Source organism: Dama dama, chromosome 1 (assembly GCF_033118175.1).
Source record: "Dama dama isolate Ldn47 chromosome 1, ASM3311817v1, whole genome shotgun sequence".
NCBI classification, from domain to species: domain Eukaryota; kingdom Metazoa; phylum Chordata; class Mammalia; order Artiodactyla; family Cervidae; genus Dama; species Dama dama.
The window spans coordinates 82,430,008-82,457,642 of record NC_083681.1 but is presented as its reverse complement, the minus strand read 5'-3'; the positions used below and the strand labels follow the sequence as shown (position 1 = coordinate 82,457,642).

Genomic DNA, 27,635 nt, shown 5'->3' with positions numbered 1-27,635 from the left:
CTGCTCCAGGAAATGCATCGAGACCATCAGAAATGGGCATTCGGTTTTTGATGAAAGGACCCTCCCAGGCCTGTAGAACTGAACTAACCTGAAAATATGCCAAGCTGACCCGAGTCCAGTCCCATGCCAGAAATCCTGTGAGTGCCCCCCCAGCTAGAGTGTGTGACCCTAATTCGCTTTCCCATAATGTTTCATTTGAAGCTCTATGACATTCTTACTACGGGTGAGCTGTGTTTTATAGGTGCCTTACCCACTCAACTGGGCCCCAAACATACACCTTTGTGTTCTGAGGCCTCGTGATGAGACAGCTCACTGGGAGCTGCCAGACGAGGGCCACCAGGGGACTTCCACGCACTTCTCATTAAATCCTTGTAACAACGTATGACATCAGTCTACGATTACCCCCATTTACCAGCTGAGATTAGTTCTCAGGGAGGTGAGACCATTTTCTCATAGTCACAGAGCTAGGAGGCAGCTGTGCTGGGACTCAAACCCAGTTCGTCTGATTTGATTCTGGAATGCCGCTCTGAAAGCAGTGGCAAGACAGACTCCATAATGCTGGTGTCATCAGTTCCAGATTGAGAAAGGCCAGGCTTTTTCATTTTGGCCACCTGATGTGAAGAGCCGACTCACTGGAAAAGACCCTGATGCTGGGAAAGACTGAAGGGAGGAGAAGGGGACGACAGGGAAGGAGATGGCTGGATGGCATCACCGACTCGATGGACATGAGTTTGAGTAAGCTCTGGGAGATGGTGATGGACAGGGAGGCCTGGCGTGCTGCAGTCCACAGAGTCTCAAAGGGTCGGACACAACTGAGCGACTGAACAACAGCAAACTATTTCAAGGGACTTTGCATCCATTAGCTAATTTAATCTTCTCAGGTAACCTGAGAACTTAACATGCTATCTACATTTAACAGAAGACCAAACGGAGGCACAGGGAATTTCCAGAGGCCCACATCTGCCCCAGACCAAGCCCGTAGGTGTATTGTGGTCCTCAGCAAATAATTAAATGAAATAATCTTTCCAAAGGGCAAATTCTAAATACTCACAAGGCATGAGCCATTTTTCTTCTTCTTCTTTTCTTTAATTTTCAGACCATGCCATGATGTATGTGGGGTCTTAGTTTCCCAACAGGGGATCAGTCCCATGCCTCCTGCATTGGTAGCATAGAGTCTTAACTACTGGGCAGCCAAGGGTGTCCCACAATTATTATTCTTAATATTTGAGTCATGTAACTTTGGGAAGGTCAATGTCTGAGCCTCAATTTCCTCACTCAGAGCATGAGAACTACTTACCTACTTAAGGTTTGTGAAGACAGAGTGAGATGCTATCATAAAGGTAACTTTCATGTAAAGAAAGCCTCTATAAATGGTAATGACCACACTCTGAGTTTGTCCTTGTGACAACCACAGACCCACACTGGGCTTAAATCGTGATGAGGCTTTTGTTGCAAGAACATTACAATTGGAACACTGGCCCCAAAAGACTTGTATTGGATTAAAGAATGACATTTACTCTGGTGTACTGGAGAAAAATAGAATCTGCAAAAGGAGACCTCTTCCACCGTGGGTGAGGACTCTGAGTTTTCCAAAGCTGAGTTTCACAGAATAGAGGATGAAATGGAAGAGTTTTCCCATGGCTTTCAAGTCTTTTGAGTGTGATCATAGTTTGCATCACATTTTACATTGTGATCCCATATATATGTGTGTGTATATATACCTGCCATTTTAGGGTGAGTTAAAATGGTTGGTTTTGGGCAATTTTATGTGATTAACTTATTTCACAAAATAATCATTATAGCTGTTTCATGCAATATACTGTTTTCTGTCTTTAAAAAATTTGCTTTAAAAAAATGATTAAAAACACAACCTAATTCATTCTATCATCCACAAGTAGGTCAGGCCCTATTTGGAAAACAGAAATAACAGACCCTCTAACTTAAAACGAGTCCAAGAGGGAACTTTGGGGATTTAAGGCAATGACTCTGGGAAAACCAATGGACAAAACGAATTTTATAACAACAAAAAAAATTTCTAACACAAAGCTACATCATATGTCCTGGGGTCAATACTGATCCTAGGAACCTTCTCTGTTGCTTCCCCTCCTACCCCGTCCCATCCCCCACCAAAGAACACCAGAAACACACCTGTATTTGAACAAAGTTGGGTTTATTGGCTCTTTGCAACAAAGAAAGTGCCCAACCTAAGAATATGGCAAGAAGAATGCGGGCGGGGGTGCTCGCAACAAGAGGGCTTCAGGGAAAGAGATTGTTCCAGGAATCGAGCTTGAATTCGGTGATTTGGGGCCCAACTTGAGAAAGTACAATTTAGTCCCTGAACCTTGAGAAAGCGGGGCCCATTCTACGAGCAGGTATCTCACATGTGGTCACCCAGGCAGTGGAAGAAACAGACTGGACGAAATCTCTGACCAGGGGCGAAGGATGCTGCCGCTTGGTCCAAGTCTAGACAGAATTGTTGGCATTCTCTGAGCAGTCAGAAGGAGCTGGGCTCGCAGTGGTTTCTGCGGTCCCATAGACTGTCTGCTCCTCTGCCAGGATGCCCTCCGGCAGGCTCCTGTAACCCCGCTTCTGGTAGCGCCTGAAGCCCCAGTTTACCGCCAGAGCCAGAGCCACCACGCCCACGACGGCCCCCAGGCAGGCGCCCGCGATGGCCCCAGCACTGGGCCGGGAACCCCCCTGACCCAGGAGCAGGGCTGCCAGGGCTGGGTCGTGGGTATCGGCCTGCCGCCAGCGGCCGGAGCCCTGCAGCTTCACCCAGGCCTGCTGACCGCCGGCGTCCACCAGGACCGAGGCCCTGCGGCCGCTGCTGTTGCCCAGCAGGCCGGGGCGGGCAGCAAAGGGCGGCAGCCGGACCATGAGCTGCTGCGGGTCCAAGAGGAACCCGGCCGGGACGCAGTAGAGGATCTGGCAGCCGCTGCTGAGGTAAGCCGGGTGTTGGCTGTAGCCCGCGGGGCAGGTCATGGGGCTATCCGTGGCCACGTTCAGGTTGAAGATTTCCTTCAGGAGCTCGGGGCCCTGGCCCCTCGTCCGGGCCGCCAAGGGGTTGCCCGTCTGGCAGCTGAAGAAACCCCCGAAGGGGACCGCGTGGGCCGCGCCCAGCTCCCAGTCACTGCTGACGCACACCTTGAGGTCACCCAGGAGGGTCAGCGGGGAGAAGGCCGAGGGGCAGGCCTGGGCCCCGGTGCGCGCGTTGGGGCGGCCCGGGCTGTAGAGGCCTCCGAAGAGGAGGCCGGCCGCGGCCGGCAGGGCGGCTCCCGAGGGCGCGCACCAGGACGCGTTGACGCGCACCACGCGCTCGACCTCCACGAGGCCGCACAGCTTCCGGCAGCAAGTGAAGAACAGGAAGCAGGTGGGGCACCGCAGCCAGCACGCGTGGCTGCTCTCGCGCCACACCTTGACCTCGCTGCTCAGCAGGCTGGCCGTGTAGTTGGCCGGGCAGGAGGTCCGACCGGTGAGCGGGTTCGGGACGGTGAAGGGCGCGCACAGGCGGCCCCCCTCGGGGCCCGTGATGGCCTCGCACTCCTGGAAGACGCCCCCGAAGCTGAAGTTGGCGTGCTGGACGTCAGTGCACGAGCCGTCGTCCACGTTGGCCTGCGGGTCGAAGTTGGGGGCCCCGCGCTTCACGCACCCGGGGTGCATGTTGACCGCGTAGTAGCGGCCAATGGCGCCGCTCACGGCCGCCTCCACGCGGCGCACGGTGGGCGCTGGGAGCTCGGGCAGCGCCTCGGGCTGCAGCAGCGCGGGCAGCGGCAGGCCGGAGCGGCCGATGGCCACCAGCCGGTTGGCGACGCCCTCCTGCCACTTCTGCAGGGTGAGGCCCTCGTAGAAGGGCGGGCCCCCGCGGCTGTGTATCTTGGAGGCCACCGTGCCCCGCTGGTATGCCTGCACCAGCTGGCTCTGCTTGTCCCAGGACACCGCGTCGCTCACCCCGACCTTCCGGTCGAACAAGGCGGAGGCGGCGAAGGTGATGTTGAGCCTCTCCTCCTCCTCGTGGCCCACCAGCTGCCGCCTCACCTGGTCCTCCTGGACCAGGGTGGCCCCCACCTCCACCTCGGTGAGGACATGCGTGCCGTACGCGAGCACGAGCATCTCCGCCAGGTACTCCGCCTCGCGGGTCTGGTTGCTCTCCAGGTGGCCGCTGAGGGTCAGCAGGCGCTGCCGGAAGTCGGGGTGGAAGTCGGGGGTCCCCTGGACCCTCACAGAATACATGCTGTGCCGCCGCTGCACGCGGGTGGTGACCGTCTGGTACTGCAGGCTGTACCTCCGGACGTTCTGGCAGTCCACGGAGAACTTGCCGTTGAGCATGGAGAGGAAGGAGAAGTCCGCGTTGACCGAGGCCGCCCAGGCGTCAGTGTAGTTGACCCAGCTGTCCATCAGGTCGGCGCGGGTCTGCACCACGCTCTCGCGCCGCGGCACCGCCAGCATGCCGTCGGGGATGAGGTACTCGCCGTCCTCGGTGGTCAGACACTGCGAGTAGGCGCGCCCGAGCACCAGCCCCAGCTCCATGTTGCGCAGGTTGTCCCAGCCCACCCCGGGCAGCGCCCCCAGCACCGACACATTCAGCTGCTGCTTGCAGCCTTGGAAGCCCCAAGGCCCCCCGTCCGCCCTGCCTCCTGGCCCGGCCCAGAGCAGGACCAGCAGGGGCGCCAGGCCCAGGCCCAGGGCCGGGGGTGAGCTTACCCGGGACAGCCTGCCGCCCCTCATCTCCTCCAGGACCCCGAGGTCGCTGAGGGGGGCTGTCCCCGGCCTGGAGCTGAAATAGGCTCAGCCTCAAAGCCCGGAGGGACTCAGCCCTACTCAGGCCCCTCCCCAAGCCGGCGGCCCCGCCCAGGCGCCTTTCTGGAAGTCCTCCCAACAGAGGAGCCAGGCGGTTTCTTATCACAAGCACCGAGGTGCGTGAAGCGGATTCCAGGCTTGAGGTCAGTGCGGGGTAGAGTAGACCGGGGAATGACCTGAAGACCCACCGACTATCCAGGGCCCAAGAACTTTTCTCCTCCCCTTGTATTTGTGAGGAGCTCTCTAGGGCCCCCTCCCTGAGATCATCAGCTGCCCTAAATACCCTAGGCTAGGGCTTTATAATCCCATTTTAAACTCTCACCAGTCTCTCTCTCTTTTTTCTTTCTGACCTCTCTGTACCTCAAACGGTAAAGAATCTGCCTGCAATGCAGGAGAGCAGGGTTCGATGCCTGAGTTGGGAAGTTACTCTGGAGATGGGAATGGCAATCCACTCCAGTATTCTTGCCTGGAGAATTCCATGGACAGAGAAGCCTGGCGGGCTACAGTCCGACTAACACACATGATAGTCTCTTTTTACACATTAGAAAATAGGCCCCAGAGAAGTCACGTAAAGTACCCAAAACCGCAGGTTCACATTGGAGCCAGCATTTGAATCCAGGCTCATCTGCTGCCAAAGCACAGTTTCCATCCACTGATCTTGGTTTAGGGCTTCTTCTTTCTATGCAATGTCAGGATCTTCTTCTTTTTTGGAGGGGAAATATATGTGCTGAGTCGTTCAGTCGTGTCTGGCTCTTTTCGAACCCCGTGGACTGTAGCCCACCAGGCTCCTCTGTCCATGGGATTTCCCAGGCAAGAATACTGGAGTGGGTTGCCATCCCCTTCTCCAGGGGAATCTTTCCAACCCAGGGATCGAACCCATGTCTCCCTCATTGCAGGCAGGTTCTTTCCCATCTGAGCCATCAGGGAGGGACTTGTTCTTTATTTCAAAAAAATGTTGATCAATTTTCAGTATCAGAACAGCTACACCATTGGTTTTTTCTCCTGGTGGGTCCCCAAAGAGACCACACCAAACGAAAGAACACTTTAAGGAAATTAAGCTGCAGCATACTCACCTAGCACACCTCACTGAAATCTCATCCGAAAGGGGGGATTGGGTAGGGAAAGAAACTTTAAAAGATCAGCACACTGCCAGCCCACAGACTGTAGAGAGCTCTCACAGCCAGAGGGGTCACCGGTGTGCCCCAAACCCAAAGAAACAAAGTTCCAAAATAATACAAAATTTAAAAACAGGTTTGTACATAAGCTCTTCAAGCTTTGTCCAGCAGTAACCGATACAAACCACAATGAGGTGGCACTTTTAGAGACAGCAGCTTCAGACCCAGAAAAGGGTGATGAGATGAGTTTCCTATGGTTAAATCAGTGCAAAACATATTTTTCTTTCCTGTCTTTCAAGGAGGCAGGAGAACAAATGTGTTCACCTTAACATAAGGCACATGATCCACTCTATGAGTTCAGGTTGAGAACAGGGTAGAGCTGGGACAAAGATTTGGTTTCAGAGGTTTCACCATCTTAAATTTCTTGGGTCACTTCTGATGAAAAAAGAGAGGAAAAAGGTTTCAAAGATACCGTAAAGTTGAAAACTGGAACAGCACTTTTTTTTTTTTTTTTGGCTAACTCCTCCTGCAATCGTCTTTGTGGTTTGGCATGTACTTTTTCCAGAGCAATGAGGTTTCCCCAAATAGAGTCTTTCTCTGGGCTGAAAGGCTCTCAGTAAGGCAGGCCTGTACCTTTTCCCCTCCCCTATGGAGAAGGTCTTTGAAAAGACACTGATGCTGGGAAAGATTGAAGGCAGGTGGATGAGATGGTTGGATGGCATCACCGACTCAATGGACACGAGTTTGGGTAAACTCCGGGAGCTGGTGATGGACAGGGAGGCCTGGGGTGCTGCAGTCCATGGGGTCGCAAAGAGTCGGACATGACTGAGGGAATGAACTGAACTGCTGGAGAAGGTGATATGCATTAAGCCGAAACGTTACCTTCCAAAAGTGAGAGAAAGGTTAGACTGTTGCTTCAGAACCATGGAATTGTCTGGAACGGTTTTACAAACTGTTGTTACATCAACAGAAAAAGGTAATTACAAAATGTGTACATCACAGCAGGTTTTTAAAGACACTTTGAACTGTGCTCACATTCCCTTAAACTTTATCCCCAAAGGTGTTCCACCTCTAGCCCAGCTGGGGTATCTGGGGAAAGGCAGAGACAGTTTGGCAAAAGGGACACAGAGGTGGGGGTGGGAGAGGTGGCAGAAGGAGAGAAGCGGGCTTCCAGTTAAATGAAGATCAGTCCTCAGTCTGCAGGTGAGCTTCAGACAGGCTGTTCTCAGCGGAGTCGGGGTCAGGGGAGGAGCAGCGGCAGGGGGTGACCAGGCACTCTACATCTCATTTAGGTTGAACAGCGTCTGCTCCAGGATCCTTTGCTTACAGAGATGCTCCTCTTGGGTACATTTCACTTTCTCTTCCAAATCGTCCATTGTCTTTTCCAGCCCGGCTACTGATCTCTCAGCAAACTCAACCCCGGTCTTTGCCTCCTTGAGTTTATAGGTAGGAATCTTTATCTCTTCCTCGTATTTGTCTCCTTTTCGAGGGTACTTCTCTTCAGCAGCACTCAGACACTTCAGGTTCTGCTCCATCAGTCAGATGCGCTCATCCATCTCTCAGCAGTGGCACTCTGCCAGCTCGTCTCGCTCCTCTGTGCTGCCAGGTCCCCCCATAATCCCTAGCTTCAGTTCAGTTCAGTCGCTCAGTTGTGTCCAGCTCTTTGTGACCCCATGGACTGCAGCACGCCAGGCCTCCCTGTCCATCACCAACACCCGGAGTTTACTCAAACTCATGTCCATCGCATCGGTGATGCCATCCAACCATCTCATCCTCTATCGTCCCCTTCTCCCACCTTCAATCTCTCCCAGCATCAGTGTCTTTTCCAAGGAGTCAGTTCTTCGCATCCCCAGCTTACAAGCTGCCTCTTCCTACTTGCGGTCTGCCTCTTGTGCAGTGTGCTTAGCATCTTTGTGTTGGATTTCCCGGAGTTCCATTTCTTTCTTCGTCTTTTAAGGCTCGGTTTTCACACCTTCATGCCTCTCTCGGGCTCATCGGCAGCTCTTTCGGCTTCCTCCAGCTCTTGCAGGGCAAGGGCCAGGCGCTCTTGAGCTCAGTCCAGCCCCTCTTCAGCCAGCTGGATCCTAGGCTCAAGGAGGCCACCTCAGCCTGCCCTGCCCCAGGCCCGCCTCTCTCTCTGCATCTCCCGCTGGAGGTGCTCAGCGCTCTTGCCTGCATCACCGGCTTGGTGCCATGGAACCTGGACCTCCTGCTTCACCTCCTCGATGGTGCTGATCCCGGCCGTGGGCCCCAGCCAGCTCCCGCTCGGCGCTGTAGTAGCCTCTCGGGGTCTTCTCGGTTTTTGTCTCTCCGAGGACTTTTGGTCCTAAGAAGGCTCTTGGAGAGGGCATGGGGAACCACCTGACCAGTGATGTCCCTCCAGTTACACCTGTTGGCAGCGGTGTGTTGGGAGCAGAGGTTTATTCACCCTACCTTGTGTGGGAGATGCAAGACTCTCCCTTCCCTGAGGGGTGGATACCGGCCTTGCCTTCACGAGTTGGTGCCCAGAATCTGTCATTTCATCATTTGGATGCTCCCACTAGCATGGTTTTCTTCTCTGAGTCCGCTTCCCTCGTCTGCTGCACGATGAAAGTGATACAAAGCTGTTCAGGTTCCAGCCACTGATGAAATATGCCCAGCACGTTTCCTGGCACAAAATAGGGTGTTCACTCAGTGGAATGGGCTCAGGGGCTGGCTCAAGGTCTGCGTTTTCGCCGAGTGGGTGTGAATCTAAACCTAGTGCCCCTCTGGGGTTCCCTCCCATCTCTTTGCGTGCTTATGTTTGCATTTCTTTGATCCAGAAGTGTCACCAGTTTATCATAAGATAATTTGGGAGGGATGATTCGCCAGGGAGAAGACTGTTCTCAGAGTAAAGCTCTCCCCCAGCTCTGAGTGCATCTTCCTGTGACAAGGACAAGTCCTCACGCTGCTTTCCCACAGTCTGGACTTGTGACCTAGGAACAAGCACCTCGTGTCATAAATTCAAAAGAAGCTGGGTATTTACCATGTTGGGTGATAACTCTTACATTTGATAGCAGTGGATCCGGGAAAAGATAGACCTGCTTCAGTGGAGTGGTAGCATTTGCCAGTGGGGATCAGATGCCAGCAGGAGGAAGGCAAGGAAAACTGTGAGGGTGTTTCCTTACCAGCCTGGGCAGCATTGGTGAGACTCAGGGGTTAAAAGGGTCAACGGGTGCCCAGCACTCCTGTCCCCCAACTTCCCACGGCAGCATAAGGAAGACACAGGCAGGACGGTCTTGAGCCAGATGCCATTGCCCTGAGGGACCGTGGACAGAAAGTGTGACTTCCTGTAAAGCAGGAACGAACAGGACTTTTCTAGCTATTCACTGCTAAGAGAAAGTGGAAGTCATCCAGTCATAGTCTAACTCTTTGCGACCCCGTGGACAATACAGTCCATGGAATCCCCCAGGCCAGAATACTGGGGTGGGTAGCCTTTCCATTCTCCAGGGGATCTTCCCAACCCAGGGATCAAACCCAGGTCTCCCTCATTGCAGGCAGATTCTTCACCAGTTGAGCCCCCCAGGGAAGCCCAAGAATACTGGAGTGGGTGGCCTATCCCTTCTCCAGCTGATCTTCCCGACCAAGGAATCTAACCCGGGTCTCCTGCATTGCAGGCAGATTCTTTACCAATTGAGCTATCAGGGAAAGCCCATTCACTTTAAAAAATCACAACAAATGATTCTTATGGAAAATGAAAAGAGTCAAGAGATTAGATAAATGAAAAAGCCTCCTTCACCCAGTTTTACCTTCCACAAATAGGCACTGTGATCACAGGTGTATATCCTTTCAGCCATGTGCACCCAGGCACAGAGACATCTTTGCATGTCTGGTGCTGGGCCATATGTTGATTTTACTGCGGAGAAGGGGGTTCTCAGGGAAAACGGGGTCACACAGAGGTAGACTTGGCAGGGAACCGACTTGGCAGGTCCTGACTCGCGGGCTGAATCCACTCATCACCCTGCCTCACAGCAGTGGGCCGTGGTGATTCCAGCTTAGAGCCTGGGGAGGACTCACAAGCGAGTCCCCTGGCACACGGGCGGGAGAAGCAGCCCAGATCCCTAACACCCTGCTCAGGGCCGGGGAAGACACGAGAGCTCACGGGCTGCAGCAGGCCTCCTGAGGTTACTGGCTGAATATTGACCCCTGCCTGGAGGGTCTTCTGGTCAAACCCAAGTTCCGGTGCGCGATGCTGTGACCCTAAGAACCAGAGGTTTTTATTTTTATTTGTTGAGTATTTCTTTCCGGCTACCCTGAGTCTTTGTTGCTGGTGCGGACTTTCTCTGGCTGCAGTGAGCCGGTGCGGCTCTTTGTTGCAGTGGCCTGGCTTCTCTTGTTGGGAACCACAGGCTGGAGGTTCTCGGGCTTCAGTGGCCGCTGCACGCAGGCTCAGTGGCTGTGACTCTCAGGCTCTGGTGCAGGTTCCATAGTGTGGCACATGGGCTTAGTCACTCTGAAGCTTGTGGGATCATTGGATCAGGGCTCAAGCCTGTGTCCCCTATATTGGCAGGAGGATGCTTACCCACTGAGCCAGCACAGAAGTCCCGAGTTTGGAGCCCAGGAAGGGTTATTACAGGTTGCCAGGCTAGGAGAATGGGCAATTCAGGCTGAAAAGACCCTCACTCCCCCAGAGTTTTCTGGGGTAGAGTTTGAAAGGCTAAATTTGGGGTGAGGACCTGAGTCCATGAGTTTCTTCTGATGGGTTGGTGGTGGGGTAACAGGAATCTCAGGAATCTCCACCTTCTAGTTCCAACCAGCCTGGATCTATGTGCCTGTAACCTTGTGGTCCGCAAGTGGTCATCATCCTCCAGCAGGGCAGAGTTGGGGGAGGAGGAGAGTAACTGAGAGATGAGTATCAGACTGTTATCTACAGCCCTTCAGGAGGAGCTCAGAGTCCTGTGATTCTCTCCTAATAACTGCTTGAGCCTGCTCTTTGGAACTTGGGGAAGGCCTAGAAGACTAAAATCTTTTTTTTTTTTTTTTAATTTTAAAAAATCTTTCTAAAATTTGAAATTATTTATTTTCTTTTTGGCTGTGCTGGGTCTTCACTGCTGCCTGCAGGCTTCTAGTTGTGGGGAGCAGGGGCCGCTGTAGTTTCAGTGCCTGGTCTTCTCACTGCGGTGCCTCCTCATTGCAGAGCTCGGCTGCTAGGGCGCGTGGGTTTCGGGGGCAGCAGCACACAGGCTCCGTCGCCTCACGGCACGTGGGATCTTCCTGGACCAGGGATCAAGCCTGTGTCACCTGGAGTGGCAGGTGGATCCCTGACCACTGGACCACTAAGAAAGTCCTTTCTTTCTTATTTTTTTTAAATAAGAGACTGGGGACAGGTAGGAAGTTCTGTACCCAAGAGACCTCCTCAGGGTCCTGTTTAATTTCAGTCTCATTTCACTCCCTATGTGTCTCTAGATGCTTAGTTGAGAATGGAATAGAAAGGATGAGGATGAATGCAAAGTGATCTTCAATGGCACCACTAAGGAATAAATTCCTTTCAATAGAACCACAGTATTATTAACTGCAGCATTACATATGTATATATTTTTTAAATAAGGACAAATATCAAGTAATCATGATGCTTGAACACTATCATGCTGCTTGTCAAAGAGAAGGAGGCAGTAGAGACAAAGAAGTCGTCAGGGGAGTTGAGGTTCAGCAGAGCAGGGTTTGGGGCAGACCATGGAGCTTAGTCCCCAGTGGCTCAGATGGAAAGAGTCTGCCTGCGATGCAGGAGACCAGAGTTCAATCCCTGGGTCGGGAAGACCCCCTGGAGAAGGAAATGACAGTCCACTCCAGTATTCTTGCCTGGAGAATTCTATGGACAGAGGAGCCTGGTGGGCCACAGTCCAGGGGGTTGAAAAGAGTTGGACATGACTAAGTGACTAACAGTTCCCACTCATTAGCCTGTGAAATTGCCCAGCCCATAAAAGCTAATCACACCATATTTCTAGGGCTTCTCTATGGCTCAGATGGTAAAGAATCTTCCCACAATGCAGGAGATCTGGGTTTGATCCCTGGGTTGGGAAGATCCTGTGGAGAAGGGAATGGCAACCCACGCCACTAATCTGGCCTGGAGAAATCTATGGACAGAGGAGCCTGGCGAGCTACAGTCCATGGAATGGCAAAGAGTCAGACATGACTGAACAACTAACACTTTCACACTTTCACTTTCATGGCATTTAGTGGCTCTGTGATCTTGGACAAGTGACTTCATCTCCTTGAACTTCTTTCCTGAAACCTCTGTGAATGTGAGGGGGAGAAGAGGAACACAATGATTTAAGCAATATTATACCAACTAAGGGTCAGATAAGTCAAAGGGTCTGGGGACTTTTAGTTTGGTCTCTTTATAGATCAGTACCAAGGGTGGGCATGCTCATTTGCTCAGCTGTAGCTGACTCTTTGCAACCCTGTGGCTTGTAGCCCACCAGGCTCCTCTGTCCATGGAATTTTCCAGGCAAGAAGACTGGAATGGATTGCCATTTCCTCCTCCAGGGTAGCTTCCTGACCCAGGGATAGAACCCTGCATTAGCAGGTGGATTCTTTATCACTCAGTCACCTGAGAAGCCCCGGTATCAGGGGCAGCCCAGACTTCGGGATTTCGACATCCTGGATTTGAGTTGATGGGGGTTCTGAGTTATCTAAGTGACTCCTGTCTCCTCTGGGAGCACCCCACCCCCACCCTGCCATCCATACCTAAGAGGCACCTGACCAAGGGACTTGCAGGATCGAAGACCAGCTCTCCCTCCTCCCCTCCATCCCCAGGCACCTGGGAATCACTGCCTCCTGAATGCTCCCTGCCTTTCCCGTGATACTTTTCACCAAGGGTTCTTCCTGGGTTTGCCTCACCTGGCAACGGATATATGTATTCTCTGCAGCTTAGCTTGGAAAGCTCAGACAGTAAAGCATCTGCCTGCAATGTGGGAAACCCGGGTTCGATCCCTGGGTAAGAAAAATCCCCTGGAGAAGAAAATGGCAACCCACTCCAGTACTCTTGCCTGGAAAATCCCATGGATGGAGGAGCCTGGTAGGCTACAGTCCATGGGGTAAGCAAAGAGTCGGACATGACTGAGCAACTTCAGTGGTCACTGGTAGCTTGGAGAAGACCTAGAATCATCAAAGATATGAGGAAACTGGCAGGGGACATAAAATCTAGGAAAACCCTGACCACATCCCTGATTTAACCTGTACTTATACCATCATTATATATTTTTTAATTTGTTTGTTTGGGCCGAACCTCGTAGCTGGTAGAACTTCCCCAACCAGGGATGAAACTGTGGTCCCCTGCAGTGGAAGCTCAGAGTCTTCACCACTGGGACCAACCCTACCCAGAATCATTATATCTCAACCTACATTGGTTCATAGGATTCCAAAGCGGCTCAGTGGTAAAGAGTCCACCTGCCAGTGTAAGAGATGCAGGATACTCAGGTTCAAGTCTTGGGTCGGGAAGATCTCCCAGAGGAGGAAATGGCAACCCACTGCAGTGTTCTTGCTAGGAAAATCTCATGGACAGAGGAGCTTGGTGGACTACAGTCCATGGGGTCGCAAAGAGTTGACATGACTGAGCATGCACACACAGTGGTTTGTAGCTTGGTAGAAGAGGAAAAATAATTTCCCTCCACATTTCAGAGCTTGACTACTATGACCCTCTGTAATAAAAGATGGGTCGACAAGAGAAAGACACATTTAAAACATGTCTATTTCATGTATGTGTGAGAGAGAGCTAGGGGGAAATGAATAGCTTAAAGAGGCTGGCTTTAGAATTTAGACTTAAATATCCTCTTAATAGGGAAAGAGGAGTGCCACATGGAGACTCCTTAGGGCAAGGGTCTGCAACCTCCAGGATCTAATACCTGATGATCTGAGGCGGAGCTGCTGCAATAATAATAGAAATAAAATGCACACAAATGTCACATGCCTGAATCATTGCAAAACTATCCCCCTGTGCTCCCTGGACCATGGAAAAATTGCCTTCCACAACAGCAGTCCCTGGTGCCAAACGGTTCGGGGACAGCTGTCTTCAGGAACAGCAAGTGATTTTTAGAAAAGGTGAACGGGCCCTTAGGAGTCAGGTGGGAGATGTGATTGTGATAAAGTTCATCTGGGTCTGTCTGGTGTTAACCTGTGTTGAGTCCATCTTCCCTGGATGATGAACTCCTTGGGAGGGGGTTTATGATGATAAAGTTCCTTTGGGATTATCTGTCTTCAGGAAGATAAGGGAAGCTCAAAAGGAGTCTCTTCCAGCATTTGCTATTTTTCAAATGCCTTTAGCTCAAAATAAGCAAAATGCCAAAGCCCCCTGTTTGTGGGGACCTGCCCTGCTACCCACCAGCTTATAGCCTTGATTCCAAGCCTGTGAAAAATAGATTTTTGGGTTCCACCGAACAGGAGCTTTTGACAATGAGTTCTGAGAATCTGTAAGTTGACCATGTTCTGAGACCCATACTACCTATGCTTCACAGAGCTTGCTCTTCATCGTAACCCACCACTCCATCCTCTCATTAGCATAACTTTACTGTTCCAGGAGGTTCTTCTCTAAACAAGTGGCCTAGTTATTCATCACTGAAATTTTCCAAAATATTCCTCAGCTCCTCGAGGACAGCATCACCAGTTTGCATCCTAAGATTATGCCATTTCTTTGCTGTTCCTTGCTTCTGCTGCCAGCCTTAGACTGTTGCGTTGTGATCTCTGCTCAGTCTGAATCAAGACCACCCCCTCCTCCATCCCAGGACTTCCCTAGCACCCCAGTGGCTAACACTCTGTGCTCTCAATGCAGGGACCCCAGGTTCCACGCCTGGTCAGGGAACTAGACCCCCCATGCCACAGCTAAGAGTTGGCATGCTGCAACTAGCTGGCTAGGTCACATAAGGCCAGGAGTAGATAAATGAATAAATTTTTTAAAAGGACCTTCCCTACTTCCCCATTGAAGGACATGCCTTAAACCAAACTTCCCATTCTCAATCAATTCTAACCTTGCCCTTCCTTCTCTGAGAGTCTGCCAAATCTCCGTGGAGATGGAGTCCTCCTTGTCTCATCAGGGGCTTGTTTTGATGATATTTGGGGAGCTGGCATTCCCTGCGCTCCAAGAGATTCCAGGGCACAGTTTGGTCAGAGAACTACTGCACAAAATCATGTCCCAACTGCTGGGCCTGAGGCACAGGGTCCCCCGGGGTTTGGCCGCTGCCTCACTTATTGCTCAAGCCCTTTGCCCACTGACTCTTTTTAAGAAGCCATACACCGTCCCTCACTCTTTTGTGTCTTTAGATACTCTGTTTTTCTCCATGCTCTTCTCTCTGCTCATCCTTCTATATCTCAGCATCTTTTCCACACCTGTTCTTGGAACCAGTCTCCGATGGTCCTTAATTAACCATCCCTCCCAGGATTCACGCACCCTGTGAGGTCCTAACCCACAGTGAATCCGGACTGGCACTGTGACTTGCTATAACTAATCCATTGTGGTAAGCATTGAGCTGGGTCATCACTGGGCCTAAAGGTAAGGCCTAGAAACAAGGAAGCGTGCTGTCCTGAGAGTGCTGAGACATCCGGCTAGAGGCCACGCAGAGTGCGCCAGGCCAGGAAAGCATCTGGACAGCTGCAGGGTTGCTCTGCCAGCATCCCGGCTTCGCTCAGCCTTTGCGTCATCTCTGTGGAGACTACGTAGGTGAGCTCCCAGCCAGCGTGCCATGGATACAAAGAGTGTCCAGGGGCTTCCCTGGGGGTCCAGTGGCTAAGACTCAGGGGCCGGGGTTGGGTGCTGGGTCAGGGAACAAGATCTCACATGCCTCAACTAAGACCTGGTACAACCAGATTACTTGCTTAATTTTTTTTAAAGCATTCAGCTCAACCCAAAATAGTTAGTCATACAGAATTGCTATTTTAAGCCAGCAGTTTTGGGGGTCATTTGTTACAGAGCAGTAGACCACCAAATATGCGTTTTTTTAGACTTACCTTGAGAGCCACTCCTTGTTGGAGTTTTTTTGCATTATCTCACTCAACTGCCTTCCCGTGGCCACAGTGGGAAGGAGAAATCACCTAGTTCCCTGCTGGTGTGGGAAAGAAGACATGTAGCTTCCAGAATGGAAATTTCCATCTTTTTCTGGCCTCCTCCTGAAGCACCTTCCATAAATTCAACCTGTTTTATGGCCAGTGGGCCTTTTTAGGTGAGACAGCAGTTTAGGAAAGACTCTGCCAAGGATCAGAAAGATTTATGATATACACTACTGCCAGGAGATCGTGTCTTGCCTTACAGAAATTAAATCACTTTTCTTTTATTACTTTCAACTGTTTGATTTTCCTGTGATTAATGTGTCTGCAAGAATATTTAAGAATACACGTGTGTGTACGTGCCAAGTGCTTCAGCCGTGTCTGACTCTTTGTGACTCCGTGGACTGTAGCCCGCCAGGCTCCTCCATACATGGGATTCTTCAGGCAAGAGTACTGGAGTGGGTTGCCATTTCCTGCTCCAGGAGATTTTCCTGACCCAGGGATCGAACTTGGGGTCTCCTGTATTGCAAGCAGACTCTTTACCCTGTGAGACACCAGGGAAGTCAGAATTGTGGAGTCAACCGTTGGACTGACAGGGAAGTCCTACCCTGAGAGCTTTAAAAAAATATTTTAAAATTTTTATTATTAAAATCTCTTTGTATTGAAATATATTTGATTTATAATGTGTTAGTTACAGTTGTACAGCAAAGTGATTCAGATTTATATATATAAATATACACACACACACACATATATATACACACACATATATATAACATTTGTTAAAGCTATACCACTTTGTAGAGGAGACAGCAGGCCTTCCCTCATAGCTCAGTCAGTAAAGAATCTGCCTGCAATGCAGGAGACCTGGGTTCAATCCCTGGGTTGGGACGATCCCCTGGAGAGGGAACTGGCAACCCACTCCCAGTATTCTTGCCTGGAGAATCTCATGGACAGAAGAGCTTGGTGGGCTACAGTCCATGGGTTCGCAAGTTGGACACAACTTAGTGACTAAAGAGAGAGAAGAGAGATACATATATATGTATATACTTTTTAGATTATTTCCCATTATAAACATTGATGGACTCTGCAACCCTATGGACTGTAGCACGTCATGCTCCTCTCCAGGCAAGAATACTGGAGTGGGCTGCCATTCCCTTCTCCAGGGGATGTTCCTTACCCAGGGATTGAACCCAGGTCTTCCACATTGCAGGCGGATTCTTTACCAGTTGAGCCCCAAGAGAAGCCCAAAACCACTGCTGAAACCCGGGATTGAACCAGGGACCTTTAGATCTTCAGTCTAACGCTCTCCCAACTGAGCTATTTCAGCTGTTTTTTTCTCCTTCTCTTCCTGTATTTAAAAGCCCTGACAACAAGATAAATGGCTCCCCCTCAATTCAGTTCAGTTCAGTCACTCAGTCGTGTCCAACTCTTTCCGACTCCATGGACCGCAGCATGCCAGGACTCCCTGTCCATCACCAACTGCCGGAGTCCAGCCAAATCCATGTCCATCGAGTTGGTGATGCCATCCAACCATCTCATCCTCTGTCATCCCCTTCTCCTGCCTCCAATCTTTCCCAGCATTAGGGTCTTTTCAAATGAGTCAGTTCTTCTCATCAGGTGGCCAAAGTATTGGAGTTTCAGCTTCAGCATCAGTCCTTCCAAAGACTATTCAAGATTCATTTTCTTTAGGATGGACTGGTTGGATCTCCTTGCAGTCCAAGGGCCTCTCAAGAGTCTTCTCCAACACCACAGTTCAAAAGCATCAATTCTTCAGTGCTCAGCTTTCTTTATAGTCCAACTCTAACATCCATACATGACCACTGGAAAAACCATAGCCTTGACTAGATGGACCTTTCCTGACAAAGTAATGTCTCTGCTTTCTAATAGGTTGTCTACGTTGGTCATAACTTTTCTTCCCTAGGAGCAAGCGTCTTTTAATTTCATGGCTGCAGTCACCATCTGCAGTGATTTTGGAGCTCCCCCCCCCAAAATAGTCTGTGACTGTTTCCACTGTTTCCCCATCTATTTGCCATGAAGTGATGGGACCAAATACCCTGATCTTGGTTTTCTCAATGTTGAGTTTACATGAACAGTATGAAACGGCTCCCCCTGGTGGTATTTTATTCTGAAAATGGGGAATACCCAGCAGAAGGCAGTGCGGACAGCAAGCTACATCACTTGGCAGACTGTTTTGTGAGCCAGAAAGTCATTTTCATTTTCCCTCAATTATGGTGAAAAGCACGCAGCATAAGATTTACCATCTTACCCTTTTCTAATCGTATTGTTCAGTGTTAAGTATATTCAGTGTTGTGGAACCAATGTCCAGAACTTTTTCTTCTTGCAAAACTGAAGCTCCACACTCATGTAACACCTCCCGGTCCCCACTCTGCACCCCCTCAGTCCGTGGGACAGCTCTCTACTTTCTGTCTCTAGGAATTTGGTTATACTAGATAGCCAAGGTAAGTGGAACCACACATCATTTTCCTTTTTGTGACTGGCTTGTTTCAAGCCGCTTAATGTATTTCAGTTAGCTTAATGTCTTCAAGTTTCATCTGTCTTGTAACATGTATCAGTCCATCTGAAAGAAAATCAACCCTGACTATTCATTGGATAGACTGATGCTGAAGCAGAAACTCCGATACTTTGGCCACCTGATGCGAAGAGCTGACTCATTGGAAAAGAGCCTGATGCTGGGAAAGATTGAGGGCAGGAGGAGAAGGGGACGACAGAGGATGAGATGGCTGGATGGCATCATTGACTCAATGGACATGGGTTTGAGCGAGCTCCGGGAGCTGGTGATGGACCGGGAGGCCTGGCGTGCTGCGGTCCGTGGGGTCCAAAGAGTCGGACTGAGTGACTGACCAACAGCAAGAGTGCATCAGAATCTCCTTCCTTTTTGCAACAGTTATTTTTGCACATGCCTCCTCTCGCTTTCCTTTTTTTGTTTAATCTAAGGGTTATAGGGCATTTTTGTAATTTTACTAATCTACTTATTTATTTTTGGCTGTGCCGGTCCTCCGTTGCTGCACACAGGCTCTCTCTAGCTGCAGCAAGCGGGGACGACGCTGTGTGACGCCCCTCTTCTCACCGTGGTGGCTTCTCTTGTTGCAGAGCTTGGGTCCTAGGTGCTCGGACTCAGTCATTTGGTGCTTGGGCTTAGTTGCTTCCAGTCATGTGGAATCTTCCCGGACCAGAGATAGAACCATTTTCCCCTGGACTGGGAGACAGGTCCTCATCCACCGTGCCACCAGGTAAGTCCTGTCTTCTCTTTCTTGATTTGACACTTCACAGTATGTCAGGCAGCCCACTCCAGCATTCTTGCCTGCAGAATCCCACGGACGGAGGAGCCTCGCGGGCGGCAGCCCACGTGGTCGCAGAGAGTCAGACGTGACTGAAGCGAGCTAGCGTGCATCTATTTGTAAGTGGGGTGCCAATGTCTCCCTTCAATTCCTTCCTGGGCCGGCCACATATACTTGTTTACGTACATGGGCTGCGTACCTGGGGTTCTATGGAGGAGAGAGCGGGAAAACTGATGCAGTCACTGGGCCATCCCTCAGCAGGGCATCTGGGTCTGGGTATCGGAACTGGGCCATTGTTCCTTCTTTAATTCAATGTCTCTGTGTCTGGGAATTTATTTCAAAGAAATGACTCAAGGAGGAAAACAATATTCACATGCAACAAACTTGGAGCGGTGCATGGAGGTAAGACTCTCCCGTGAGAGCCCGCTCTGCGGGCGGCAGGAGGCTGACTGCCCCCAGCTGCTGGCCCTTCAGGATCTGCTGTGCCGTTTGCCCCAAGTCTGTGCTCTGCTTGGGAATAAGAAGCGCCTCTCTTAGAAAGTGGGCTTTAAGGGACTTCCCTGCTGCTCCAGCGGCTAAGACTCTGAGCTCTCAGTGTGGGGGCCATGGGTTTGATCCCTGGCCAGGGAACTAGATGCCCCATGCTTCAGTTAAGTGTTCACTGCTGAAACTCAAGATGCCACATGCCACCATGAAGGTCGAAGATCCCGCATGCTACAGCTAGGACTCAGCCCTGCCAAATAAATCAGTAAGCATACAAGGAAAGGGAAAGTAGACTTTAAGCTAAAACATCAAGGATGAACACAACCTACTCAGGCAAAGAGTGGATAGAAGAGTGTTCTATCAGATGGGTTATTCGTAAGACAGAAAATAATAAAGTTTTACCCTATTACCTTGGTTACCAGGCGCTTTGCTTCCAAAGAACCCATCTTTTTTTCCACAGATGGCCCCAAAGATGCTTTCCCCTTGAATCTGTAAATGCTACTTCCAGCTGAAAACCCCTGGCCAGACAGGGACCTCTTATCAAGGCCCTGGATCTTTCGAACAGACTTGGTCAGTGTTCGTGTCATGATTAAGGTTATCTGTCATTTCCTGGATGGTTAGGAAAAGAAAGAAAAAGAAGGGCCTCCGGAACACTGGGGAATCTATGCAGACAGAGAGCTTATTCATTTCAGCCCTGGCGTAAATATCACAGGGCAGTGAAGTGGGGTTTCCACAAAAGAACACACACTCCTCCCTGTTTGGGTGGACGGATGATGCCTGTGTTAACATTAGTCCACCTGTCCGCCAGCAGCTGAAGCTTGAATGGGCTCCTCCTGTTTCTGTGGAGAAGGGTATCACAAACCTGGAGCAGCCCAAAGACTGGGGAGACTCAAGACGTGGGGAGGGGGTCACAGAGCATCCCGTGTCTGTGGACAAACCTGGAAATAAATTCCTAGATGTTGAGCGCTGCCGGGGTTGGGGGTCTGTGTGCAGCCTGTTCACCGAGTGGTGTCTGCTTGAGCAGCTTGAGAACAGGGAGATCATGACCTTCAGAGGCAGCCCAGTCTGTCCCTGGTCTGCTTTGACCATTAGACTTGCTTTTTGCTTGATAGAAATTGGTCTCCTTGATGATTTCACATCTCAGTCTCATACCTGGAGCCATGGTCAAGTTAAAATTTGTTTTGTTTTGTTTTGTGTTTCTTAGTGCTAGAGCTCAATTGTGTCCAAGCGTGGACTGTAGCCTGCCAGGCTCCTCTGTCCATGAGATTCTCCAGGCAACAACAGGAGTGGGTTGCCATTTCCTTCTCCAGGGTATCTTCCCGACCCAGGAATTGAACCCGCGCCTCCTGCACTGCAGGAGGATTCACAGTGATGTTTCATTGTTGTTCAGTCGCTCAGTCGTGTCCAACTCTTTGCAACTCCATGGACTGCAGCACGCCAGGTCGCCTGTCCTCTACTATCTCCCAGAGTTTGCTCAAACTCATGTCCACTGACTCAATGCCATCCAGCCATCTCATCCTCTGTCGTCCCCTTCTCCTCCTGCCCTCAATCTTTCCCAGCATTAGAGTCTTTTCCAATGAGTTGGCTCTTCATATCAGATGGCCAAAGTATTCGCACTTCAGCTTCTGCATCAGTCCTTCCAATGAATATTCAGGACTGATTTCCTTTAGAATTGACTGATTTGACCTCTTTGCAGTCCAAGGGACTCTCAAAAGTCTTCTCCAACACCACAGTTCAGAAGCATCAGTTCTTCATCACTCGGCCTTTGTTATGGCCCAACCCTCACATCTGTACATTACTGTTGGCAAAGTGATGTCTCTGCTTTTTAATACACTGTCTAGGTTTGTCATAGATTTTCTCCCAAGGAGCAAGGGTCTTTTAATTTCATGGCCGCGGTCACCATCCACCATGATTTTGGAACCCAGGGAAATAAAGTCTCTCACTGTTTCCATTGTTTCCCATCTATTTGCCATGAAGTGATGGGACAAGATGCCATGATCTTAGTTTTCTGAATGTTGAATTTTAAGCCAGCTTTTTCACTCTCCTCTTTCACCTTCATCAAGAGGCTCTTTAGTTCCTCTTCATTTTCTGCCATAAGGGTAGTATAATCTGCATATCTGAGGTTGTTGATGTTTCTCCCGGCAATCTTGATTCCAGCTTGTGTTTCATCCAGCCCAACATTTTGCATGATGTACTCTGCATATGAGTTAAATTATCAGGGTCACAATATACAGCCTTGACATACTCCTATCCCAACTTGGAAACAGTCCATTCTATGTCCGGTTCTAACTGTTGCTTCTTGACCTGCATGCAGGTTTCTCAGGAGGCAGGTGAGGTGGTCTGGTATTCCCATCTGTTTAAAAATTTCCCACAGTTCCCACAGATAGCATAGTCAATGAAGAATAATTAGATGCTTTTTGGAATTCACTTGGTTTCTCTATGATGCAACCAATGTTGGCTATTTGATCTCTGGTTCCTCTGCTAACTTCTTTAGCAACATGTAACTGTAAGCCTGCCCCTTTGCATGAGTTCTTCATCCATCCTGCTCAGGAACTCTTTGAATGGCAGGAGGGAAGGTGCTGTGTTCATCAGAATCATTTCCAGAGCTCAGTATCAGGCAGAAATCCGGCAGATGCTCTGTAAGCTTGCTGATTGGAGAAAACCAGAAGAGCTCTTGGGAGGCCTTGGGTATGTGACTCAGCTGTCAAATCCTTTTAGGTCACCTGCCCTTCTGAGATTCATAAATGTATTATTATTTCATGTATGAAACAGTTCTAAGCTTCATTTTACCTATTATATGTGCTTGAAGAAATGCAATGATCAATACAAGTCATTTTCATGTTTCCAAATATTGGAGGCAAGCAGACAAGAAATAAAGATAAAATGGATGGGAAAAGGGGAGGTAGCAACATGGGGAAACCCCTGAGTCTCCAAGTTCCTTTCAGAATCCTCAGAAACAAGGTGGAGGGGCTGCTTAAACTCCATCAGAGCCGACGACAGAACAGGGACTGATGGACAATGTGCTGCCTGAAAGGTGCTCTTGGACATCACACGGTGCCTCCTCCTGAGACTGGCTTCTCATGTACACTGGGATGCTGTGATCTCATGGACACCGTGAGTCGTGTCCCTTGGACACTGGACGCTGTGATCTCATGGACACCATGAGTCGTGTAGAACAAAGAGGTCTTTGTCATTATTTTGACTTCCAGAGAGCTCAGAGCTAAATTTGGCTCCTTCTACAACATTCTTGCTGCTAAACTCAATCTTAGTTCCAACTTTTCAACACTTATATTCCCTCTTGATTAACTCACTTTTTCATAATTTTATGAGATATACATTTACATAAAATACCACATATTATTTTTTAAAAAATAAAGAAATGGATAACAGAACTGAGCAGTTGTGGAGGGAAATTCTCAAGGGTGAACCCGGTAAATTCTGAGCCCCAGCTTACACGCGCACTCCTATCTCAGCCAGTCTCGCTCCCTGTAGCTTTAGGCTTGGTCTAAACCACCCTGTACTTTACAGAGGACAGACTGCTATCAACCAGATAGTCGCTAGTTCACTCATGGAGTTCCTGAGAATTTTACAGTGAAAATTTATTTTAAATTTAATTTTAAAATTATGATGTTGTTTTTAAAACAAGTTGGAGGTGCAAATAAAAAGGGACTGTGTGTTTCTTGTGAAAAGAATGTTGCAGCATTGAAAGGCTGGCAATCACTAAGTGATAAGCAGATAAATCAGCAAAGTTGGGGGTTCAAAACTCAGACTGGAGTTGGAGGAATCTCTGCTGAGCGTCATGGTCCGGAGAGTCCTGAGTAGAGAGGGTTGGAGATAAGATGTGAAAGAAAGGAGGGTTTTCCATTCTTTCATTTCAATCATTCATGTATTCATTCTTTGGGCTTCGCAGGTGGCACTGGTGGTAAAGACTCACTGGCCAATGCAGGAGACGTAAGAGACATGGGTTCTATCTCTAGGTCTAAAAGGTCTCCAGTTTTCTTGCCTAGAGAATCCCATGGACAGAGGAGCCTGGCGGGCTACAGTCCACGGGGTCACAAAGAGTCAGACATGACTGCAATGACTTAGCACGGACACACACATTCATCCTTAAGGGGCTCCTAAGAAGGATGACCCTTTACGAAGTGGGGAAGATGAAAAACACAGAAGAAGAAAATATAGGAAAGCAATCATTGTGGCTTGAGTTAGGCAAAGGTTTTTAGATATGGTGGCAAAAGCACCATTCATAAAAGTACAAATTAATAAGTTGAACATTGAAGGAAACCAGAAAATTATTTTGAGCTAAAGGTCATTAAGAAGCAGCAAACACAGAAGAAGCTCCTGCTTTTCTGCCTAAAGGCAGAATTTAAATTCTACCTTTTCTAACCCAGACTCTTATCAGCCCAGAGACGGGACCAGAGGAATCTGCAGGTAAACTTTACTCCATTGGTTTTCCTCTCAGCCCATATATCTTTACCTTCCCAAAGTTTGCCCACCTCGGAAGCCTGAGTTTTTGTTCATCTGGTCATTTCTCCACATGTGTATTATTCTTGCTGCAGACGCTACATAAATTGGAATTTTAAGCCACCACATTGAGTTACTTTTGGTTCGGTTTTCTCCTGAGTAAAGTGCAGTGCCTGCTATAATAAAGTACTTAAAAAAAAAAAAAGAGCTTCAGCTGAGAATATAAGGTGGGCAGAAGTGAAGTTTGCCTTCCCTACAACTTCATCAAAGTTTAAAAGCTGGGCTGAGAGGAGATGGACCCAAAGCTCTGAAACATAAAATTCACATAAATCTGGGGTCAGCAGACATGGCCCACAGTCTGGGACCTGTCTTTTGTCAATAAAACTTCATTGGAATGTGGCCACACTTATTTGTGTGTGTGTCACCTATAGCTGTCGATTTTATAAAACTGTAGACCCTAGCACGTCACCACCTCACAGCTTAAAATTCCCAGCGCTTTCTCTCTGCAGTATTGATTCCCTTTAGCCAAAGCCCACTCTGCAATGGCAGAGTTGAACAGTTGCAACAGAGACCTTGAAACGCAGAAGTCTAAAACACTTAATGTCTAGTCTTCAGGAAATAGTTTGTTAACCCTTCATATAAAGCACAGAATGTCCAACCGACACCAAGAGCTGTTGACCCCTTCAGCAGTAGAGTGACTGAGGACAGAGGCGGCCAAACACACAATCCTCATCATGGCTGTCCGCGTCCCTCCAGCCTGGAGTGCCTCTCTCCGAGAATCCAGACCCCCTCCGAGTTAGCCTGTGTGTCAGACAACCAGTGTCATTTCCGTGAAAAAGTCAGGGAAGCATCGATGTGAACAGTGACCACCCTGCTGCACACCGCCTGCCCTTCCCTCCGTCTCTGTCTCTAGCTGCCTCCCTCCTCTCGTCCTGGTGACCTGGGGTGAGCACCTACATTACCGCAGGGAAGACGCAGCCCGGGCCTTCAGGGAGCCCAGCTTCCAGCAGAACAGAGACACGGACATAAATAACCGCTGTGCTGGGTGCTGAGTGATGTCATAGTTACGGAGACAGAGGATGGCTGGAGCCTCTCAGAGGGAGAGAATGCGCTTGTGATGGCCTGTGCTCGGCGCTGGGTTTAAATGGATAACCGACAGGGGACTCCGCTCAGCGTGATGCGTCAGCCTGGATGGGAGGGGAGCTGGGGGAGAGCAGATGTATGTACACCTGTGGCTCAGTCCCTTCGCTGTTCACCTAAAATGATCACAACATTGTTAATCAGCTACATCCTCATATACAATTTTTGAAAGTTTAATTAAAAAGTATGGCTTTTATTGAAGGCAGGAGGAGAAGGGGATGACAGAGAATGAGATGGTTGGATGGCATCACCGACTCAATGGACACAAGTTTGAGTAAACTCCGGGAGTTGGCGATGGACAGGGAGGCCTCACGTGCTGCAGTTCATGGGGTCGCAAAGAGTCGGACACGACTCAGCGACTGAACTGAAGTGAACTGAACTGATGGCTTTTATATTCAAATAATTCAGTTTGAATCCCAGCTCAGCCAACTCCCAGTTCTGCAACATTGGGCGAGTCACTTATCCCTTCTGAGCTTCAGTTCTCTCCTCTGTAAAGTGGAAACGACCGTGGCCTCCAGTGCGGTGGGTTTTGTGGGGATGAAATGAGTTGCTTCGCGCAGAGCACCCAGTTCAGTGTCAGAGCGCGCCGCTGTTCTCAGCAGTGGTCCTCACGGCAATCAGTAACAGACGCCGCGGTGATAGCCGGCGATGTGCCAGCTGAGAGCGGCGGCGGGGAGGAGACGGCCGGGACGCGGTGCACAGACAGAGGGGCTTTCACAGAGAAAGTGGCCTGTGACCTGGGTCTTCAAGCGGGATCAGGAGGCAGTCATGTGGAAAGGGAGGTGCGGGTACAGGCAGAAGAAAATGAATACACTGAAACCCTTCTTGCACGATGCGCCTTTGTCCAAGACGGGAAATGCAGAGCGGGGTGATTTTCTGATGCACCCTCAGTCTCCTCCAGCAGTCCTGACCAGCAGAATCAGAGGGGCTCTGCACCTGGACGTGGACAAGGGGACCTTTCAGGTGCCCTTAGGACTGAGGCAGAGGAACTCTCCCGACCCCTGGGGGGTTTATTTTTCCCTTCCTTCCTTCTTGTCCAGGTCTCTTTTCTGTTGACTTTGAAGAGGGTCACTGATCTAAACCAAGACCCTGGTGGTTGAGCCCCAACTTTCCCTTTCAGCTTCTTTCTCCCCCACCCCTTGCACCCTGCTTCTGTGCTCCACACTCAACTCATTTAAAAAACACACTTGCCATCTCCTATGTTACCCGGTAGCTCAGCCAGCAAAGAATCCACCTGCAATGCAGGAGACCTGGGTTAGATTCCTGGGTCGGGAAGATCCCCTGGAGAAGGGAACCCACTCGAGTATTCTGGCCTGGAGAATTCCATGGGCTGTATAGTTCATGGGGTCGCAAACAGTCAGACACGATGGAACGACTTTCCCTTCATGTTACGCCCAGTGTCTGCAGGCACGGATGTTCCGTGTCTCCTGCGTGTTCACTCTCCTCCTGGCTGGGAGGGCTGCTTTGCGGTCTCTCCCTCTTTCCGGGGCTCACCAGCCTTACCACCATCTCCCCACCCCAAGCCCTCTGTCCTGGTCTTCAGAGGTGTTCTCTGTGCTCCATGCCCACTGCCACTTTTAATTCAGGTGTTCCATCATCTAGATTTTTTTGTTTGTTTCTGGTCTTGCCCCCATAGACCCATCTGTGCATAGGGGCGTGATTGCTCACTTGAAAAATGTAGACCCTGACATGTCACTCTTCAGCTAAAAAATTTTCCAATGCTTCCTCTTTGCAGGGTTGCTATCCTTTAGCCAAAGACCACCAGAACACCACCTGGAGTCACCAAAGCCGGGTTTATTGGCTTGTTGCAACAGGCACCTCAAAATGGACATGTTAGGAGGGGTTTGCAGCCATAGGCCTCAGCCTTGGGTTGGTTAGTTTGGGGAAGGATTCACTGAGGCGTCATTCGTTCTGGAGTTGGGTTCTGTCAGAAAGCAGGGCCGGCTCTGTGACTGATGTCTTGGTCATCTTTGTCTGCAAGGAGCCACCCTTGGTTACCTATATGGAAGTGCCCGTCACACACTGACGTCTGTCAGAGCTGGCTGTCAGCCCGTTGTCTGTGGTCAGCAGTGCAAAGAAAGCTCAGTTCCCTGTCCTCACAGAGCCTTGTTGTTAGGGAGGGAGGAAGAAAGCAGCCCTGGTGTCCAGGGATGTCCAGAATCGAAATGACCCCCTGGACCGTGATGCTCCTGCAGGCCGGCCTGAGGCTCAGGGCCAGTGACCCCAAACGTTTCAACAGCGTCACAGAATTGAAACCTCAGGCAGAGTTATCCTGAGCCCGTGATACGCGCTGCAGAAGAGGTCACTGCGTGGATGTTTCTAACCACACACCAAAGTAGGGTCA

At 50.0% G+C, this 27,635-nt stretch overlaps 1 protein-coding gene, 1 non-coding gene and 1 pseudogene across 2 annotated transcripts; all 3 read right to left on the bottom strand.

The window, feature by feature from the left end:
* Positions 1-2,463: 2,463 nt before the first annotated feature.
* On the bottom strand, positions 2,464-4,725 carry LOC133040722 (macrophage-expressed gene 1 protein-like). Its single transcript, XM_061120866.1, has one exon. The coding sequence runs from the start codon at positions 4,723-4,725 to the stop codon at positions 2,464-2,466; it is 2,262 nt and encodes a 753-aa protein (XP_060976849.1).
* A 2,464-nt stretch (positions 4,726-7,189) lies between these two features.
* On the bottom strand, positions 7,190-19,501 carry LOC133040671 (tropomyosin alpha-3 chain-like; annotated as a pseudogene).
* Positions 17,163-17,235, bottom strand: TRNAF-GAA (transfer RNA phenylalanine (anticodon GAA)). The gene has a single exon. It is a non-coding gene; the product is annotated as a tRNA-Phe (tRNA).
* Positions 19,502-27,635: the final 8,134 nt, after the last annotated feature.

Coding starts and splice junctions, on each gene's coding strand:
- LOC133040722 (XM_061120866.1), bottom strand. CDS start 4,725: ATGAGGGGCGGCAGGCTGTCCCGGGTAAGCTCACCCCCGGCCCTGGGC.